The sequence below is a fragment of the Daphnia pulex genome, chromosome 8, assembly GCF_021134715.1.
Source record: "Daphnia pulex isolate KAP4 chromosome 8, ASM2113471v1".
Classification (NCBI taxonomy): domain Eukaryota; kingdom Metazoa; phylum Arthropoda; class Branchiopoda; order Diplostraca; family Daphniidae; genus Daphnia; species Daphnia pulex.
In genome coordinates, this window is record NC_060024.1 from 4,935,232 (window position 1) to 4,954,303 (window position 19,072).

At 37.7% G+C, this 19,072-nt stretch overlaps 3 protein-coding genes across 3 annotated transcripts; 1 reads left to right on the forward strand and 2 right to left on the reverse strand.

The window, feature by feature from the left end:
- Window positions 1-11,473: 11,473 nt before the first annotated feature.
- On the reverse strand, window positions 11,474-12,881 carry LOC124199346 (protein roadkill-like). Its single transcript, XM_046595156.1, has 2 exons — window positions 12,790-12,881; window positions 11,474-12,695 (listed from the first exon to the last, which is right to left on the reverse strand). Exon 2 carries the CDS (start codon window positions 12,404-12,406, stop codon window positions 11,600-11,602), a length of 807 nt encoding a protein of 268 aa, XP_046451112.1. The 5' UTR covers window positions 12,407-12,695; window positions 12,790-12,881; the 3' UTR covers window positions 11,474-11,599.
- A 269-nt stretch (window positions 12,882-13,150) lies between these two features.
- Window positions 13,151-14,789, forward strand: LOC124199347 (speckle-type POZ protein-like). The gene is made up of 2 exons (XM_046595157.1): window positions 13,151-13,414; window positions 13,486-14,789. Exon 2 carries the CDS (start codon window positions 13,557-13,559, stop codon window positions 14,622-14,624), a length of 1,068 nt encoding a protein of 355 aa, XP_046451113.1. The 5' UTR covers window positions 13,151-13,414; window positions 13,486-13,556; the 3' UTR covers window positions 14,625-14,789.
- A 993-nt stretch (window positions 14,790-15,782) lies between these two features.
- Window positions 15,783-16,801, reverse strand: LOC124200552 (speckle-type POZ protein B-like). Its single transcript, XM_046596820.1, has 2 exons — window positions 16,214-16,801; window positions 15,783-16,157 (listed from the first exon to the last, which is right to left on the reverse strand). Exons 1-2 carry the CDS (start codon window positions 16,799-16,801, stop codon window positions 15,783-15,785), a joined length of 963 nt encoding a protein of 320 aa, XP_046452776.1.
- Between the last annotated feature and the right edge of the window lie 2,271 nt (window positions 16,802-19,072).

A 19,072-nucleotide genomic window follows, 5' to 3' on the forward strand; every position in this document is an offset into this window, starting at 1 on the left:
TTCAAAGGTAGGGCCAAATCATGTTTCGAATAAAAACGATACTTCCTTGATGCTAAGACAAATTGGGATAGAAGAAAGCACTAAATGTCTTGTAATAATATTTATTACAATATAATTACGTATTCTGCGAAGAGCATTTACAGAAGTCAAAGAGGCAGATCGTTTTTTATACGAATGATCCCTTAAATACTCCCTTAAGGATTTCGATCGTTTTCCGACCATAAATTTTTTTTGCAAGTGCCCGCCTAACACGTTCTTAGTTAATGATATCATTTACCCTTTTGGTAACAAGGAAATAAAAACAATTTAAATATACAGGGAATTTAACAGTGCGTTTATATTCTCCGCAGCATGCAAACGAATTTTTGGTTCAGTAGGTCTCGCTTTTGTACAGAAACGAAGTAATTTGTCCCATTCCAACTTCAATAAACTCGTCTTCATGAAACAAAACGGCATGTCATCTAGGAAATGGAAGAGTTCTCCATCGAAGACTCACCAAAAATAATCAATTTTAACTTTGTGTATTTTATTACTTGTATTCTTTGGTCTAAATTTGAGATTTGACGCACTCACATTCTATGTTAGACTTAGACTCTCACGAAAAAAAATTTGAAAAAATACACCGTTTTTTTGTCAAAGGTATTCCATCAATAAAAATAACTCGGAAATCAGCTTGAGAAATGTTTTCTTAATGGTTACTTTAAATCAAATCATGAAGTAATTTTACTGCGTTAATTCCAATTTCTTTTTGTTTTGATTGTATCGTTGAATTGTTACGATGATTGGCACTGACATTGCTGCTGACAAGATGAATGTATTAATTGTATTTGTTTTTGTTTGTGTTGATTGAAAGATTTACACGATCACAACTGAAACAAACCCTTTTTCAGTTAAATTGTCTTGTTGTACCCAACACTTTCTCACGTTTTCTGACTCTGCTAGCTGAGCCAGCTGAAACAGTGAAGCCGGCTGATGAAGACGGAGATGAGGCCAGGGGGGCACTTTTTCACATGGGCAAGCCCGTAACAACTAGCGGCATTTTTTTCAGATTCAACAACTGATTTGTTGAAAAAAGTGCTATTGACTCATTAGCCTTTTGAGTTTTGATCCAGCTCATTGTCGTAACATGGCTGGAGAAAGTGACCATTACGAATAAAATAAAGAAACGGTGACAGGCCCCAGATTTCACCTGTGTACGTATTTTAACGAGGAGGGTGACCGGATAAGCAAAATCCCACCCAGTTTGTCGAAAAAAGGGGTCTTAAAGTCCTTGGTGAGAGATTGATACACTGAAGAGAGTGAGGCTAGCCGGAAAAGATACTTAGCTAAACTCTCTACTTTGCTAGTAAGCATGTCCACCCATTGAATTGTATTTTTAATGGTTTTATGTTTTACAATTCTAGCTATCAGCAACATTTAAAAAAAGTGATGCCCACTCCCTGCTTTCAGATCAAATCCAATCAACATGCCTAGCTGTTACCCAGAGTAAAATCAATTCCCCTCATCTTATTGATTTTATTTGCTTTCTATTATTTTCTGCAGCCAAACTATCTATGGAAAGCATTGGGAATCCAATCGATGGCCATTCAAATGTATCCACCATCAGTAAAAACAATTTCCAATTCAACATGGTCGGTCCTCACATGTAAACCCTATTACAGGCTACTGAAACTTGGCAGCGTATTGCCAGAGATCTTTCGGTGCACTGTTCAAGAATTCCACGTAAGTAATTACATGTAACATTTGGTGTTATAAATTTTTATTACAGTCCATTACTTACAGATGTTGTTTTTAGGTCCTGGTCCACTGCCCAAAAACCTTCTGATCTACTGATAAAATAGGATAATCTTCATGAGAAAAGAAAAGCTATTGCTGTTGGGAAAAAACCACCTGTTGCTCAATTGACATCAGTATAGCAAGGAAACAAGGTGAGCTAAGACTGAAAAAAGGGAAAACATGACAGCTGGAGAAATCAAAAGATGGGATGCACTACGAAGTGGGATATAGTTTGTTATGACAGTAATTATAATAAGTTTGTTTCAAACTTTTGTTTATTTTCAGAAAAACATTCAAACAAGCCCTAAGTCTGTCGGAAACTCTTCCATTAACATCAGCCTTGCAAGACAGGTTACACCACCAGGTTCATTGGCAATTTAAAGGGGTTTTAACAGTGTAAGGCCAACTAAATTGTTAATTTTATATATTTGAAGGTCAATCAGAGAAGGCCCACAATTCTAGTTCTGCTGAAAAATATAAAGAGATGCCATGCAAAGCTTTAGAGAGGCATAACGGGCAATCTGATGCTTCCAGCGAAAATACGTGCGCTACACATGAAAATTCTACTGATGCAACTGTACCAGAAGGTGACCAGGTTCAGCCCATCACAATTCGATTTGGTCGCGCTTCTCGCCCAAAGAAGCTACCTGCTAAGCTTGCTTCGTTGAAAGCCAAAGTTCAATCGGGCAGCAAATACGTTGCAAAGAATAAATGAGGAAATTGCATCGATAAAAAAGTATGAAAAAAGGTCAAGAAATAAAAAAAAAAGATATGAATACACCTAAAATTATCAATGTTGAATTCATATTACAGCTTCCCAAATAAGAGAAATAGATTCAGTGTGGCAACTGCAAGCAATTGTATTTTAACGTTTACAAAGGGTAGAAAAGGGGGTGAGAGTAGCAAAATGAGGGGGGACAGCATTGCAACATGTGAAGAAATTGGGTGCGAAAAGGACATTTCCGTCAGCGAAACCAGGGCAGAGCCATAGACTCCTGGTCGGTTCACGGCTGTGTTGGCTTCCCCATCTCGGTTTTAGGGTAAACGTTAGTAAGAGTTTACTTATTTAGAATGAACCCAAGGGGGGATTTTTATGTGCTAAGATTTCATGAAAATACTTTTTAAACAAACTATTTTTCCCATAAGCGCTGTGTTAAAAACGGAAACACTTTTTCGCGCGGAAAAAATATGTGTTTTCGTTTGATTTTTTTTTGCACTGTCACTAAATTTATTCATAATTGCACCAAAATTGATACAATCAGAGAATGAAAGATTTACTACAATTTCATTTTTTTTATCTTTTATTTCCACCAGAAAGTGTGCAAACACGGGTTTTAAAAAAATTCAAATCACTTTTTAAAACTTGTTCTACACGATATTTTTCACATGGATTTTGAACAAAACTATATTGTAATGATATAAACGGTGCTCACGAAAGAAATAACTGTTTATAATTTGTTTTGGGTCAAATTGCTTATTTGACTATACTATATCTGTTGTGACGACCATTAAGATGTTCTTCCCTTTCTGATTATGGAATACATGCAGATTAGGTTCCACTTCGAGTCAAAACGCTACAGAAATAATTTGTTTGCGTCCTACAATAGTTCAGTACATACTTATAAGAAAATAACAAAAAACGTTTAATTTGTCTTATTTCTATTATTATGTATTCAAATCAAAACTGATCAAAACTTTGTTTTTTATATCGTTTAGAAATAAAATACTCCAGTTTGTCTGATCGACTGAAATCACTTAATTCTGTTGTTCATTTTAATTATTTTCATTTTGTCAACTAATTTAAATGACTATATTTAGTTAGACAGATTAACAATATAACACGCTGCATTTAAAAATTCAATTTATTCCTGGATTAAAAGTCACAGTAGTCGCAGTTTACCGCCTAAAAGTTTGAAATTATTCTCTTTTTCCCGCAAAAGATGGCGCTGCTCTCATGTAAGAAAAATCTTCAGAGACTTATGGAGAAAAAAGATACAAGTTGGGCAACCATCTTTTCTATACCCCTGGTGAAACAACCAAGTGGTGTGTAGTACGATACACTTCTATTTTTTATTAGGTACATTTCCACTTCTGATTTTAAACTTTAAATTTTTTCCAATATCCGGCAACCTAAAAAATGAATAACAATTGTGCGGGTAAAAAATAAAAAACGGCATTGGGCACAATTCAAACCCAAAAAAAATCTCCTTTTGGTTTTTTGTGTAAGCAGCTATCGTATGCATACGATAGCTTAACAGGAAAACCTTTCTGAACGAGGATCTCAAACGGCAACACAATCCAGGCCGAAAACCGCAGACAGGCTGCTGATGGTTGTGCCTCACTCATATCCTTGATCCTCAAGGGTTTGATCCGTTAGATCCCCAAAGGCTCATTGCCGAGGACCACACTTGATTGGGCTAGGAGCAAGCAGCAGCTCCTTTTTTGTTCTATCTTTTTGTTCCATCTTCTGATCTGATTGCCATTGCCGACGCTTGTGCTCGACATTCATTCAAAACTTTGGGAAGATGCTGTAAAACTACTAGATAATTCGACAACTCTCAACAACACAGCCACTTCAGTAAATAAACGTGTCATGATTTCACAAGAATACCTTGATAGTTGGGTTCTTGGTAATTAATTCATTGAATATAGACTGTAATGTATTTCTTTCATTAATGTAAATATTTCTTTTTATAATTTCCTCATTGTTGACGTATTACCTATATTTACCGCCGAGAAGCCGGGTTTCCAGCAACTAGTTCATAATCTAGCCCCGAATCTAACCTAACTACGTGAATGAAAAATTCATTCACGTTTATTTTCTTGTTTTATTTTATGTTTAAATAAGAAAAGAAAAGAAAATAGAAGTTTAAAGAATAAATAATTGTTTCATGTTCGCTTTTGTCAATAAAATCTTGAATCTTGATGACAACATGTATTTTGGAAACATAGTTTATTTTTGTATTTTAATTTTCTGATATGATTTAGCATCGTATTAGACTGATGTACTACACTAGCCTACCAGCAGTGTAATTTCTTTTTCAATTGTACAATCTACTTCCCGCGTTTGTCGGACAACTGGACGAGATATACGTGAGTTTGTTATATTGACCGCTAGATGGCGCAAATTGTGAGAAAAATGATTTTGAGTTTTATTGCAAAAATTTTAATCGCGATCAAACTCAATTGTTTGAGTTTGATCGCAAGATCAACTCATCGTCTTTTGAGTTTAATCGCGATCAAACTCAAAAAAGTGATCGGACGGCAAGAGCCTACAGCGCAAGCTGCCCTTCGTTCATTACTAGGTGAGGCTCCACCTCTCATCTCTGACTCGGAATTTGAAGCGGGAATTGCGTTGCTAGTTGCATTTTTTTAGTAGGCCTAAACCTTTTATATATGTGTCATCCCAAAAACTCAAAAAGAACAAACTCCTTCCGTTTAAATCGGTTTATATGGCCGGTTAGGTTTTAATAGCTTTAGTCAACAGGGGCAAAGGGATGCTATGGATCATCACTAATCGTTCTGGATCGTGAAGTTACTCTTCACGGTCAACCCCATAAAAATAAGTTTGGTTACAAAGCAAGTTTTTGTTTTTCTATTTGTTAGTAAAACAAGTTTTTGTTTAAATTATCAACCGTATATGCAAAACAAAAGAAAAGAGAATCCACGACCAAAAGAGAAATCATTCAGACGAATAGGCCTACTGGGCGTTTATTCCCATCTGTTCCAAATTATTCCTCTTTGAAATCAGTAGCCTAAGTGCTCCAAGCGTAATTTTGGTCGGTGAGATCTTTAATGTGGTTTCCAAATCCTCGATGATTGCCTTCCCTTCCGCCAACTCTGTTTTCGTTGCTGATAATGCCAGCAAGGGACGAATTTCTGTTATAACATATCCTACAAGGAATTTCTCGTTGTTCATAATGTGCAAGTTACCTTTTTTTTAATTATTCCTTTTCAAATTTCTTCATGTCTGATGCGATTTCTTTCGAAGTTTCATTCATTTTCGCGCCATAAATTTCCTTTTAACAAATAATGAAAATTAGCGAAATCGTTTCAGCATAAAGTGTTATGTACATTCATTAGTTGAGTACAACACGAAAATGAGTGTATACCTGTATTTTGTTTATGTCGTCGGTTTCCAATTTGAAATCAGTGGGGTAATCGTGGATTGAGTGCATATAACAGCCGTTTGGACTTTGGAATCTTTCAGTCCAAGTACATGGTCAAATTGGTATGTAGCCAACTGGAACAGATTTGTACCTGAATCAATGTGTTTTGTAACGATAAGATCTACTTCATAAGCTCAAAACACGCAGGAGCAGTATATCCGCAGTATATGCAAAATCAAGGGAATTTCGCTGATGAAAATGTTTATACCGTTACTGCTGCTGCTCCAACTGCTCCATGTTTCGGCTTCATCGAAATGTACTATGCCTTTATAATCCAAATTTGAAAGGAAAGCGTGAGCCAAATCGCCACCCGGACCGTCAAACGATATATCACCTGTCCCGTCGGAATAAGCGCCAAATCACTGTTAAAAAACTTCCCAACTATTTCGGGGTTAAACGCCCTAAATTCTCGGCAACTGAGATCTGGGGTTCCCAAACCCGAAATATTTGTATCGTATCGCAATACGAAACGTTCGGGGTTGTACAGAAGACAAATAAAAGATGCGACTTAGGCCAGAATCGAACCTTCAACCTTTGACTTGCTAGCTCAGCTCGCTAACCACTTGACCAATTGACTTATAATCACAATATATATTTATGAATTTGATTTGATTTCCTGTACGTAAGGACTTAGAAAGTTTTATAGTCTTTGTTAGTATAGAAAATAAGAGTTAGAGGGTAGCGGGCGTGTTTGTCGAAAATACTAGTACTTAGACTTAATATTATACGTTAGAATACTTACGTTTTCAGAAATCGATATAATTTTTAAGGAAAGGGATGCATGCTTGAAAATATTTCAAGTTGGAAAATTGATCTACTTGACAAGTAGTTTGCAAATACTTTGATTAATATAAAAATGAATAAACTATAAAAATTTTAAATGTACTTGAAATAATTCTATCGCTGCTGCATAGTTTATAGAAAAGCTGAACTTTTCATTATGTCTCTGCCGGTTGCCGACGGGATTACTTTGCTAATCATGACTAAAATCTATGTCCCAAGTAGGCTTATATATTATACACTCCCTAAATGTCTGGCCATGCCAAAAATTTGGGGGTAATTTTCCCCAAATATTTGTAGTTAAATCTGAAAAAATGAAAGTGGTACGTAAAACCCCAGAATTTTCGAAAAAAGTCAAAATTTCGTGCATTTACAAATTTTTGGTGGTTGACAACCCCCAAAAATTGGTACCCTTTTTAACAGTGAACTCAAAACTGCCCAAAAAAATAAAGAATTCGTTATTTAATTAATAGCAGATGTAATCGCAATATACGCCAAGTTATCGACTAGTTACCAAATTTTAATGTCGGCTTCTGTCGTCTCAACAAGAGTGAAAGTCAACGGGGTCACTTCCTGGTTCCTGCCATAGCCGAAAGTCTTTGGCGATTTCTCGATCCACAACGGATTTTTCCAAATCCGGAGTGTATCGGTAAATGTTACAAGTCAAATCAGTTTTATTATTCCAATGGTTTCCTTCTAAAACGTGAAATAAGTCACCCCAAATAACAATCAAGTGCAAGAAGAGAGCACAGAAAAATCATTACGAACCTTTACTATTTAAGTTGAGAGAGAAAGAACCTCGTGTGATTCGATGCGGCTGCGGAAGTCCGCAACGAGGCTTCCTCATCAATTTCAATGTTTCCTTGACCACAATACCTGAAAACAATTTTTTTTTAAATATAGCCTTTGTTAAGGATAATAGCCTACAGTATTAATTGCATCATGTGATTTTGTATGTAAATCATCCCACCTGTTGGATTTAAGCCAGCACAGGATTGGAAATCACTTAAGGCATTTCGCATAGTATTATCGGAAACGGACGAAGTGGATGAATTCTTTCATTTCGGTTCCAGGAAGCCGAAACTCGCCAGATAATTCTAGACAAAAATTAAAGTGAAAAAAAAATATTTAGTCGTCATGGTGACAGCTTTTTTACACGACGATTACCCGGGCTTCGTATTCGGGAGAGACCGGAGAAGCGTCGTGCTGGTTTACCGCGACACTCAATAGCATTAAAATTAACAACATATTTTGCCAATTTTAGACGACTGTTAATAAGGGCAGGTCTGAAGAGTCGAAGAATTGGTCAGAACGAAAATTGTTACCAGCGGATCTACTTATTTAGCAAGGCGAATAACGATCTGTGATGCACCACAGTGCCACTCCCACTTTGGGTAATTCCAAGCCTTGCCTTTCCCTCCGGGTATACAGCATTCATCAAGGTGCAGGTGGTCAAAGAATACAAGTCCGTTTGCAATGCGACGTAGAAATTCTTCCGTTTATGGCCGGCTAAGTTTTTTCAAAATAGCATTCGACATTACGAAGGCAAGTGATAAAAATCACCAATCGTTCCTTGATCGTGAAGTCACTTTTCATGGTCAACCCCATTCCCCCAAACAAATTTTTGTTTTTTTAATCATCCGTATGCAAAACCGTGCCTTCCATTTTGGCTAACAGGTCTCACATCTCTGTTACACCGACAGTCTTGAGGAGATATATTAAAAACTGATTTATTTTTTGTAGTCATTCTAAAAATAACCGAAACATTATTGGTTTATTTGTTGATAGTTGCTCCGCTAGCGCTATAGCGCTTTATTCCTTTCCCTTTGTTCATCCTCCGTCTTTATTTTGTTTTAAAACAAAAATGTTGTCGATTCAGGGTTTCGCCATCTCTCAAGCCGGTCTATTACAGCAGTAGCCCTCGAGTAGGCCTACTACGGCGTACAAGAGCGTCCCACGTCTTACGATGACAATTGATCTATAACTTGCCCTGAATTGTTTATCTCAAGTTGTTTTCTTCTTCTGCGTTAGTGAGTGTTATTAGGTTAGTTTGTTGGTTTTTGTTAGTGGTTTTAAGTTAGTCATTAGTTGAGTTAAGTTAGTACATTCAGGGTTATTTTATATACAGACAGACAGTGGACATGGGAAACAGAGGGAGAGAGTATACAGTATACAGGCATGAACGATGAGAGGGATTTGAAAGGCATTTAACCGAGAGCAGGTATCGAACCCGGTACCTTTCGTATCAACATAAGGTGCCATAACCACTATATCATGGTCGCACATCCGGGTAGAACTATTTCCGGGTGTAGAATTGTATAGATCATATCCTCACCAGCGATTGGCTAAGTTTTTTACCAATATTTTATGTGACTGTTGATATCGTATAGTAGCCTAGTGGTATGGACCTCGACTGCCATGCTAGAGTTCCGGGTTCTAATTCCGGAGAAAGCTTAAATTAGATAAGACTTGTCCTAGTCTGACACGTACTATTCAAGTTGAAATTTTACCTCAAAATTTGAATTATTTCTAGTAGTAGGAAAATAACGGTTGTTGAGTTTAGAGATCCAGTGCCCTCAATCGTCCATCCATTTCGGCTAAAAGTTCCTTCTTCCTCGCTTCTTCTCGTCTGTTTTACCGCCAATTTGGAAGCTTGTGATATATTTTCAATTTTATTGAATTGGCGTAGCCCACTAAAACTTTCAAATACGTTATCGGTTTATTCGTATTTGATGTGCATTACTCCGCTAGCACGCTTCCAAAAACAGTTGTCCATTTCATTCAGGGTTCGTGATATATCTCTGATGCCGGTCTATTAAGCCAACGCTCGAGTACAACGGCGTACAAGATTGTCCCACGTCTTATGACGACAATCGATCTGGCTTGCCTGAACGGTTTACCTCATGTTTGTTTTGAATTATTATATGCGACAGCGTATGTGTGAGTATAGGCACTAGAATTAGTTTTTTGGTTAGTTGCGTTAAGTTAGAAAATGTTTGTGTTAATTATATCGTATAGTGAGTTGAGTTAAGTGAGTACGCATGGTTATTTTACACAGACAGACAGCTGACATGGGAAGCCGTGGGAGACAGTACAGACCAGGTATACAGACATCGACGACGAGCTGAAAGGCATTTAACCCGGAGGACGGATTATTAAACCTCATAACTATTTCCGGAAGTCGATTAGCCTATATACCTCAACAGCAATTGTCTGAGGGTATTTTACTTGAATGTTTTAATTAAGACTTTTAATAAAGTAATATATACTTATATAGCCTAGTGTCAAAACCTTTAACTGGCTTGCATGCTGTCCTGCGTTTGAGTCCAGTAAACGTTAAATTCGGAAATGATTTCTTTGTAATAAGGTTGTTTTCTTTTTTTTTTTTTTCGTAAAAATGTTATCATTTTCATAAATAAAATTATTCGGTTATTATTTTTAGAACTTTGAACATGTTTATTCGCATTACCTGAAGGGTTAGTGGAATTTTGTAAACGAAATTAGAATCGATAACGAAAATAATAATTATATGTCTGCGCATACGAAATAGCACACACTGTTAAAAAACTTAACAACTATTTCGGGGTTAAACGCCCTAAATTCTCGCTAGACCAGATCTGGGGTTCCCAAACCCGAAAAATTTGTATCGTATCGCAATACGAAAAGTTCGGGGTTGTATAGAAGACAAATAAAAGATGTGACTTGGGCCAGAATCGAACCTTCAACCTTTGACTTGCTAGCTCAGCTCGCTAACCACTTGACCAATTGACTTATTAACATGTTATATATTTATGAATTAGATTTGATTTCCTGTACGTAAGGACTTAAAAAGTTTTATAGTCTTTGTTAGTATAGAAAATAAGAGTTAGAGGGTAGCGGGCGTGTTTGTCGAAAATACTAGTACTTAGACTTAATATTATACGATAGAATACTTACGTTTTCAGAAATCGATATAATTTTTAAGGAAAGGGATGCATGCTTGAAAATATTTCAAGTTGGAAAATTGATCTACTTGACAAGTAGTTTGCAAATACTTTGATTAATATAAAAATGAATAAACTATAAAAATTTTAAATGTACTTGAAATAATTCTATCGCTGCTGCATAGTTTATAGAAAAGCTGAACTTGTCATTATGTCTCTGCCGGTTGCCGACGGGATTACTTTGCTAATCATGACTAAAATCTATGTCCCAAGTATGCTTATATATTATGCACTCCCTAAATGTCTGGCCATGCCCAAAAATTTGGGGGTAGTTTTCCCCAAATATTTGTAGTTAAATTTGAAAAAATGAAAGTGGTACGTAAAACCCCAGAATTTTCGAAAAAAGTCAAAATTTCGTGCATTTACAAATTTTTGGTGGTTGGCAACCCCCAAAAATTGGTACCCTTTTTAACAGTGCAGCATTGGTAGGTGGGGTCACTAACGCACTGTGGCTGAATTATTAAAAGTGTTAGTTTCGCATTCGCAAAAAATGTCGCATTGCTTCAAATTTTTCACTTGATGGATCTGGTCGGTAAAAAACAAAACAATATGAGACATTATTTTCCAACTCTTTGCCAGAGCCACTCGGTCGGTTTAATGAAAAGGAAAACAATCGTAATAAACGTTCTAACTGATGTCTAAAATCTCAAAGTGATTGACCTTCTCTTCTGACGAATTAAACTGAAAACAAAAGTATATAATAAATAATCGATAAGTCGGCGTGATGGAAAAGAAAATCGGAAATACAAGGGGATTATACTCAAATGTCTTTGTATTTTCCAACAATTTTCCAAACAGTTGAAGATAAAGGGAAAATTATTTCAATCAATTTATAGATCTAGGTCATTGCATTAGATGAAATGATCAATAGGAAAAACAGATTTGAGTGTATTAAACTTGTGGAAGATGTATCGTCTCCATGATATCTCGGATAAGGGTCCAAACCGGATCATCGGCCCACTCTTTATACTCTTTCCATTCGTCGGTCGCCATGACTTTACCTGGGAAACGACGAAAGTAAAGGATGGCACTTTTCTTCAATCTTTCCTCTGGATTGATGTGGTCGGTGCCCGTAAGATGACGAAAACAAGCGTCAGCAGACATGTTATGAATCTCGTGATTTTCGCACGAGATTTTCAGTTTTTCCAGTGAGTACTCGTTGGCAGCTTCGAGGAGTAAATCGGCCATGCTTTCCATCTTGTCCAAGGGCACCAAACCGGTGTAGATGAAGCGTAGAACTTCCTCGAACACGTCAGGTTCATAGAAAATTTCCACAATTTCCACCTTATTTGACGACTGTTTTTTCGTCGGATATTCAAACATGGCCGCAAACACTTCGCTTCTTGCGGCCAAAATGTTCTTGTGCGCTTTAAATTCCTGGCCGAAGACTTTGAATGTGACGTCACTAAACGTTTCGTTGTTAAATAAATTTCCGATATTAGCTGAGAATTGATCGCTGCATTCGATCTGGTGGCCTCGACAATCTTCGTTTGTATCTGACACGTTTTCTTTCCCAACTGCATATTCAACTTCACAATGAATGGTAAGACTGCCGTCTGGCAGCAAAGAATCCACGGCTAATTGTTTGTCAACCGTAAAAATGATGAGAGATGGCTGGGAATTTTTCTGCAAGATGACTTCCTGTGCTGATATCTTTTCACTTCTTTGATTGAAAATGGCTGTCGTAAATCGATACATTTTGTTGGGGTAAGTGCGTGATGAGAAAGCGACTGAAAAATCTGATGGTCGTTCAGTTGGTCCAGCGACTAATTTCAGATTCCACAAATAATCAGGGGAATCTTTGAGTGAAAATTGAATCGATTCAAAATCACAATCCGTATTTTGAAAGACAAAATGTTGAATATTCCACTCAAAACGGACTTTTTCGATAGTACATTTGGAAATTCACCAAGAATCCTCTAGCGGTCGGTATGGTGTTGGCCTTGGGTCTCGTTTTCTTTTCTTAGCAAAGTTTTGGTCCATTTTTCTGAGGAACAAACAAAACGTAACGAAGAAAGCATGTGTTATTTATTAAGCAAGATAATCAGATATTTCGATACGAAAAACGAAAGCGAACTTACAATGATGAATTCACGAGAAATGTTCGACGAACGACGATGACAAAAGCCCGAAACGTTAATATGCTTATGCTGAATTGCAACTTTAAACAGTGAGGACTTTGATTCTTTGTCTATTTGAAAAAAGTCAGCCCCCTGGGGAGAGAATCTCGAAATAAAACCCTGCAGCGAACGAAAACAATTTTCTATAACAAATATAATAATAAAACCCCAAGATTACAGAAAATAAATTTGAACATTAAAAAATAAATAAAAATTTTTTTTTAGTAAATTTTTTCAATGATTATTATGAGTTGAATAATGGTTAAATTCTGTGAGTCGTTGTTGCCATAATGCCATATTGCCATCTGCGAACGACCCTGCTGATACCCTCTAGGTATAAAGAATCGTTGGCCCAAACTTGTTCTTTTTGTCATTTGCTTTCGTATCAAATTTAACCAGAAAAATAGCTGTTATTTTCAAACCGCTGTTTCAAATTGTCTGATAAAGTTTTGTATGCAAAGTCGAAGTGATTAAGCACATCAGTAGCACACAGACGATCAAAGACATTTATTGCCTCGTAATTTCTCCGACATTGCAAACGCATCTTCAAATCACAGACAGCACAACGAGGTGCTCAAATAAAACAGTAAGTTGTGCATCAAGTAAATATTTATGCTTTTTGGAATTAATAATCACACTTATTGGTTGTCAATTCAGGTCGGACTCACATTTTTGTTGCTTGGGCCTATCCTACCAATATCTCCCAAATACCAGTTAATTTTTAAAATATGGAATTGAAAGTTGCTCAAGTGAATAATGTGTTTAACATTCAAGTGCCATTTTTAACTACTCTGAGGTCACCAAAATCAGAGTCATACCATTCATATCTGTGGTCACCTCCATTTTCAGCGAAAGAAACTCCAAATTATCTATGGAAACTGCAACTGATTGACAAGGTTACCACGTTAGGAATTTATGTGGTCCACATTAATACAGAGGGAGAATGCATAAATATTGTCAACCCAGTTTTAGTGAAGCTATCAATTGCAAACCAAAAAGGAGAGAAGATTCACCAGCAAGTAATGTCATCAAAGCCAGGTGTGTATGAGGTTCCATTCAAATTAACCAAAGAAGAAATCCTGAACTCTGACTGCCAACAAGCGAATGGGAGCCTCACTTTTCACTGTGAGATTCTATCTTACTTCAATGAAGAATCTACTGTAATGGACGAGGCTGAAACTGCACACCCCCTACCAGTTATTTGCAGTGGTCAATTGATTGATCAACTAGAAGAACTATTCGACGGCATGCTGTTCAGCGACTTCACTTTCAACGTCCGTGGTCGCGAATTTCAAGCTCACAAATGTATTTTGGCGACAAGAAGTGAAGTCTTTGCCGCCATGTTCCAGCATCCGACTAAAGAAAATCTGTCGAGTCTCGTCGTCATTGAAGATACTGAGCCAGACGTGTTCTACGAACTTCTTCGTTTTATTTACACCGGACGTGTGCCTTTGGACAAGATGAACAAATTGGCCTCTGGACTGTTGGTCGCTGCTGACAAATATCTACTGGATCAACTGAAAGCCGAGTGCGAAAAACATTTGCATTGCCACATGTCAGTTGACAATTGTTTCGAGTTGCTGTTGATCGACCAACAATATCCAGCCGATCGGTTCCGGGAGGAAGCCATCAAATTCTTCCGGCGTCACCCAGTCGAAGTCATGGCGTCCGACGGATGGAAAAAGATGAAAGAAGAGAACCCGCGTTTGTTGTGCGACATTCAAGAAAGTTACATTCAACATTTGTCCAAGGCTCACTCCCTTGCTCTCTGTTATGTCCAAAATTCATGGAAATGAAAGTATTCAGAATTTTCTTAACTATGCTATGATTACCTTCTGTAATTTTTTTAAATTGAAAATAACCTTTGAATCTTTTGAGAATCTGCTCTACTGTGTGTAGAATCTTAGAATGGAGAAAATTTGTTGATTCAGAATTGCAAATACAGAATCGATTGCGTTGTACATTTGATTCCAACTAACACATTTTTACATGTTACAGTAGATTTAAACCAAATTCAAAATACGTTAGTCTTAGATATGCTGTAGACTTGTTTTTTAGATTGTGAGCTGTGGCCAAAAGCTTTTTATTCCATCAGCTGGAGGAAACGACAAGATATATGAACGAAATTCCGGAAGCTGGATTAGATTTTAAGATATTGCTGGAGCACGTTCAGGAGATTATACTACTGATTTTGTTGCTGCTGTTGCCCTATTTCCTAACAATTCCCTCTTGTTGATTCGTTTTCTCTGTGTCCATCTCTCTTATACAGGCATTAGCTCTTGTGCGGATTCGATTCCGGACCAGCAGTATTTTCAAAATAATACCTTTTTTGAACCCCCCAATTATCAGCTTTATTGGCTGTTTAGTGTGTCCATTCTTTCATCGTTTGCCAACAACAAGGCGGGATGTGTCGGTATTAGGTGTGCTGGGCAGATTGACGAAGCCTTTTCCTCCCATATCGTTGCCAAATCGTCGTCTGCTGTGTGAAACGGTAAGAATATGACTTACCATTACCACAGATTGATTAGCTCTGGAGAGGAGGACTTTCAGCTTGGAGCAAATAACTTAACTCGAGAAAATGATCAACAATCACGTGAATAACACAGGTACTTAAACGCAACAAATGATTCCGCACTGTTTTCAATTGACCTTAAAATCTGCTTAACATCGCTTTCTTTCTCAATAAAGTCATGAAACGAAGAAGATTTATGTGAAATAACAGCGAAATAATCGGGAAATAATAATTGAACTACTTAAAAGTTGAGAATGGAATTATTTTTATTTCAGAATATACTCTACAAATCAGTGTCACACCTGACCGAGGGTATTCAAAAAAGAATTTCTGTGTTAAGGCATCAATACCATTAAATCAGGACTGGAACAAGCCGAAAAAAAAAATGATTTTCTTTGTTTACGATTATATAAACCAAAATGGCAGTGTCCATATAATCTCGTTACAACAAATTCCAAATAGAATGATTGGGATGTTCTTGTCTCGCCTTTTTCCATCCTTCGGTCGCCATCACTTCACGTGGATAACGCCGGAAGAAATCCACTGCCTTTGTCTTCAAATTATCCGCTGGGTGGATCTGGTCGCTGCTGAGCAGAAGCAATTCCATGCAATTCTCGGCCGACATTTGACGAAGCAAATGAGACTCGCATTCGGATTTCAGTTGATCCAGCAAATATTTGTCGGCAGCCGCAAACAGTCTGGCAGCCATTGTTTCCATGGTGGTTGAAGTCAAGCGGCCGGTGTAAATGAAACGAAGGAGTTGGTAAAATACTTCAGGTTGAATGTCTTCAATCACAACTTGATTTGTGATATTTTCCTTGGTAGGGTGGTTGAACATGGCCCCAAATACTTTGCTGCTGGATACCAAAATACATTTGTGAGCTTGAAATTGGCGCCCATGGACGTTAAGAGTGACGTCGCTGAATTGTCTTCAAATAATCGTTCCTGCTGGGTAACCAATTGATTGGTGCAATTAATTGATGCTGACTGAGCGCAATGAGTAATGCCCTTATCCGATACCGATTCTTCCTTAGTTATATACTCAATCTCACAACCAACGGTTACACTGCCGTCCGATAACATGTACTGGTATTCCATCAGAAGTTTGTCAATCTTCATAAATTCATAAATCCCATCAAATTTCTTCGGCACGATAACTTTCTGGAACCAAACCTTTCCTCCTTTTTCATTCAGAATTGTCATCTCCACTCGGTAGGATTGGTCTGTGTAATGACGGGACGGCTGGGACACACCAAGAGTGACGTGACCTTTTCTATTGTGGAGTGTCAAACACCAAATCACAGAGGGTCTTTTCTTCTCTTGAAATTGCACGGATAAATCATCTTGACCCTCGGAAGTTACGAGCAACCACTGTTGAATGTTCCACTCAAAATGAACTTTCTCGACGTCACATTTCGAAATGCACCAGTTCTCCGCTTTCGGTCGAAACACTGTGGACATTCTTTCGTATAACGTAATGATGGAGAGATAAACGAGATAGCAATTAAATTAAGTGTGGCAAAATTAAGTAGGAATGGAATTGGACGTACGACAAACAACACCCTCTCCTGACTAAAGAACAAGGGCGACTGAAGAACCAAGGTCAAAAGCGAATAAGAATTTAAAAAAAAGGGGGTGGAAATCATCAAAAAAGAACGAAAGAATTACGTTGCTAGCTGCTGTAGGCTATGTAGACAGACGTACGGAGGGGTGGGCTTTCAATGTCTGGCCTTGAGGAATATTACTTTTAGCGTCAGCGACTTCATTTATATAGATTAGGGAAAACGGAAAAGTAGTTAAACAATAAAAATAAATGGGTGACAAAAATTTAGTCTCAGCCACTTTAATAAATTTTATTCGATAAAAAGGAATCTTTAGTTTTAAAATCTTGGATCTACTGGACCCTATCGGCCGATTGGACAGCGCATCGGATTAATACATCCGGACTTTGGACATCGTCGAACTGAAGTGGATCCAATTACACAGTACGTATAACTCTTCTTTATATCTTAATCTCTATTATATCGATTTTTTCCGGTCATTTTATTATTTCAATTCATTATTATTTCAACATTTATTATTTTATCGACATTTTTGAAGGCACTCGCTGGCTGTAGGCTAAACTTACGTATTTTCAGGACATTGAGCTATCAAGTTGAGCTGCTATATAGACTCCGTTGTTAATACCGTTATATGAAATGCTCCATCATCTCAAACACGCTGCTGATGTTTGCACACAAAATTAATCAATTAGGCAACAAAGAGGGTATTTTTATTTAATGAATTTTATTATGCTGCACATAAGTCATGACTCATGACACATTGAAAGAAAAAGAAAGAAAAAATGAAGCAAATTTTGCAAACTGAAACTCGTCCAGCCAGTCCTTCTTCAAATCCATGCTGACTCTAATCAGCCATCCAGCACCATGCCAATCAATTATCTTGTCCAACTTATCCCAATATCCAGTGAAACGTCCAAATACTCTTCTCCGTAAAGCAGCAAGACGGTAAAGGTTATCGCCGTAAAGGTGTTGATTACATTATACCGAAGACTAAAGGACTAAAGGGTCGACAAGTTCATGATGAGGCGTCGATTTGGTGCGATTATCCGCCGATGGGCTGACGGTGTTTGCTCGGACAATATTGTATTAGATCGTCTTGATGTTGTCGTCAGGTCAAGAGAGCGACTTACAGCAGAAGGGATGGCGTCTGCCTGCCCAAACTTGGCTGTGCTGCGGCTTGCTTGAACAGTTCTTCTTTTCTTAGAGTCCAGATGAGACCTGGGATCCTCAGCTTCTTCAGCAGTCACGTTCCGTTTATTAGCCATCATCGGTTTTGGCGTCACTTTCGATATTTTAACAGCAGTCACGTTAGGTTTAGACCCCGTCAAGTTAACGATGCGGCCGTGATTGGACGAAACCAAATTCTTCAAACGGTTAATTCCGCGATCGGGTTGGCGGGTCTGCTGTTGTCCTTTGCCGGGGTGGCCAGTCGACAAGTTATTCTTAAGTCGGTTTTTGCTGATGGCGACGGACGCGGGGGTCAGATGATGAATATTATCGGGACGCTTGCGATTCTTCAATTTGTTTCGTGGCAAGTTAATACGCGCATTTGCCGTGACGTCTTCCTCAACTTCCATTGCGTTACCTCTCAGGAGGGGACTGATACCGGCGTCCACTTTTGGGGGGCGGTTACCAGAATTTTTCGAACGAATATTTTCTTCACGGCTCTGCAGCCCAACAATATTTAACTCTGATGATTTGGCGAACCGAAGTCGCTTGGGTCTGCGGTGTTGAATTCCTTCATCCTCGTACTCAAAGGTACGTTTCCGCTTTTCAGACAACGACAAACATTCAAAGAGAAAACACAGACTTTCCATTGTCGAATAATTTTAGTTTTGGTAAACTGAAATGATTTCAATTAAGATGGCCTTCTCTTTTATGTAGTTGGCAAAGCATTCTCTGTTCGCAACACGAATTTCCTCTCATTTTCTCAAGTTTATCAATTGAATTTTGATTCCAATTACTTGCAATCTTAACATAATCAAAGTTGATATATTTTCACATTTATTTCAACAACTTTAAAGTCAAAAGAATGTTTAGCTAATTAAATTATTACGAAAACGAGAATTCGAACTCCGCGTACGAAATAGCGAAAGGGTAGGTGGCGCCACTAACGGGCTGTGGCTGAATTTAAAAACAAACTCAGCACCAATCAGCACAGGTCCACAGG

Excerpts from the sequence above, each read along its gene's own strand:
- LOC124199346 (XM_046595156.1), bottom strand. The coding sequence starts at position 12,406 with ATGTATCGATTTACGACAGCCATTTTCAATCAAAGAAGTGAAAAGATA.
- LOC124199347 (XM_046595157.1), top strand. The coding sequence starts at position 13,557 with ATGGAATTGAAAGTTGCTCAAGTGAATAATGTGTTTAACATTCAAGTG.
- LOC124200552 (XM_046596820.1), bottom strand. The coding sequence starts at position 16,801 with ATGTCCACAGTGTTTCGACCGAAAGCGGAGAACTGGTGCATTTCGAAA. Across the intron at positions 16,158-16,213 it reads CCAATTTCAAGCTCACAAAT|GAAAATATCACAAATCAAGT; the intron begins GTATTTTGGTAT and ends CACCCTACCAAG.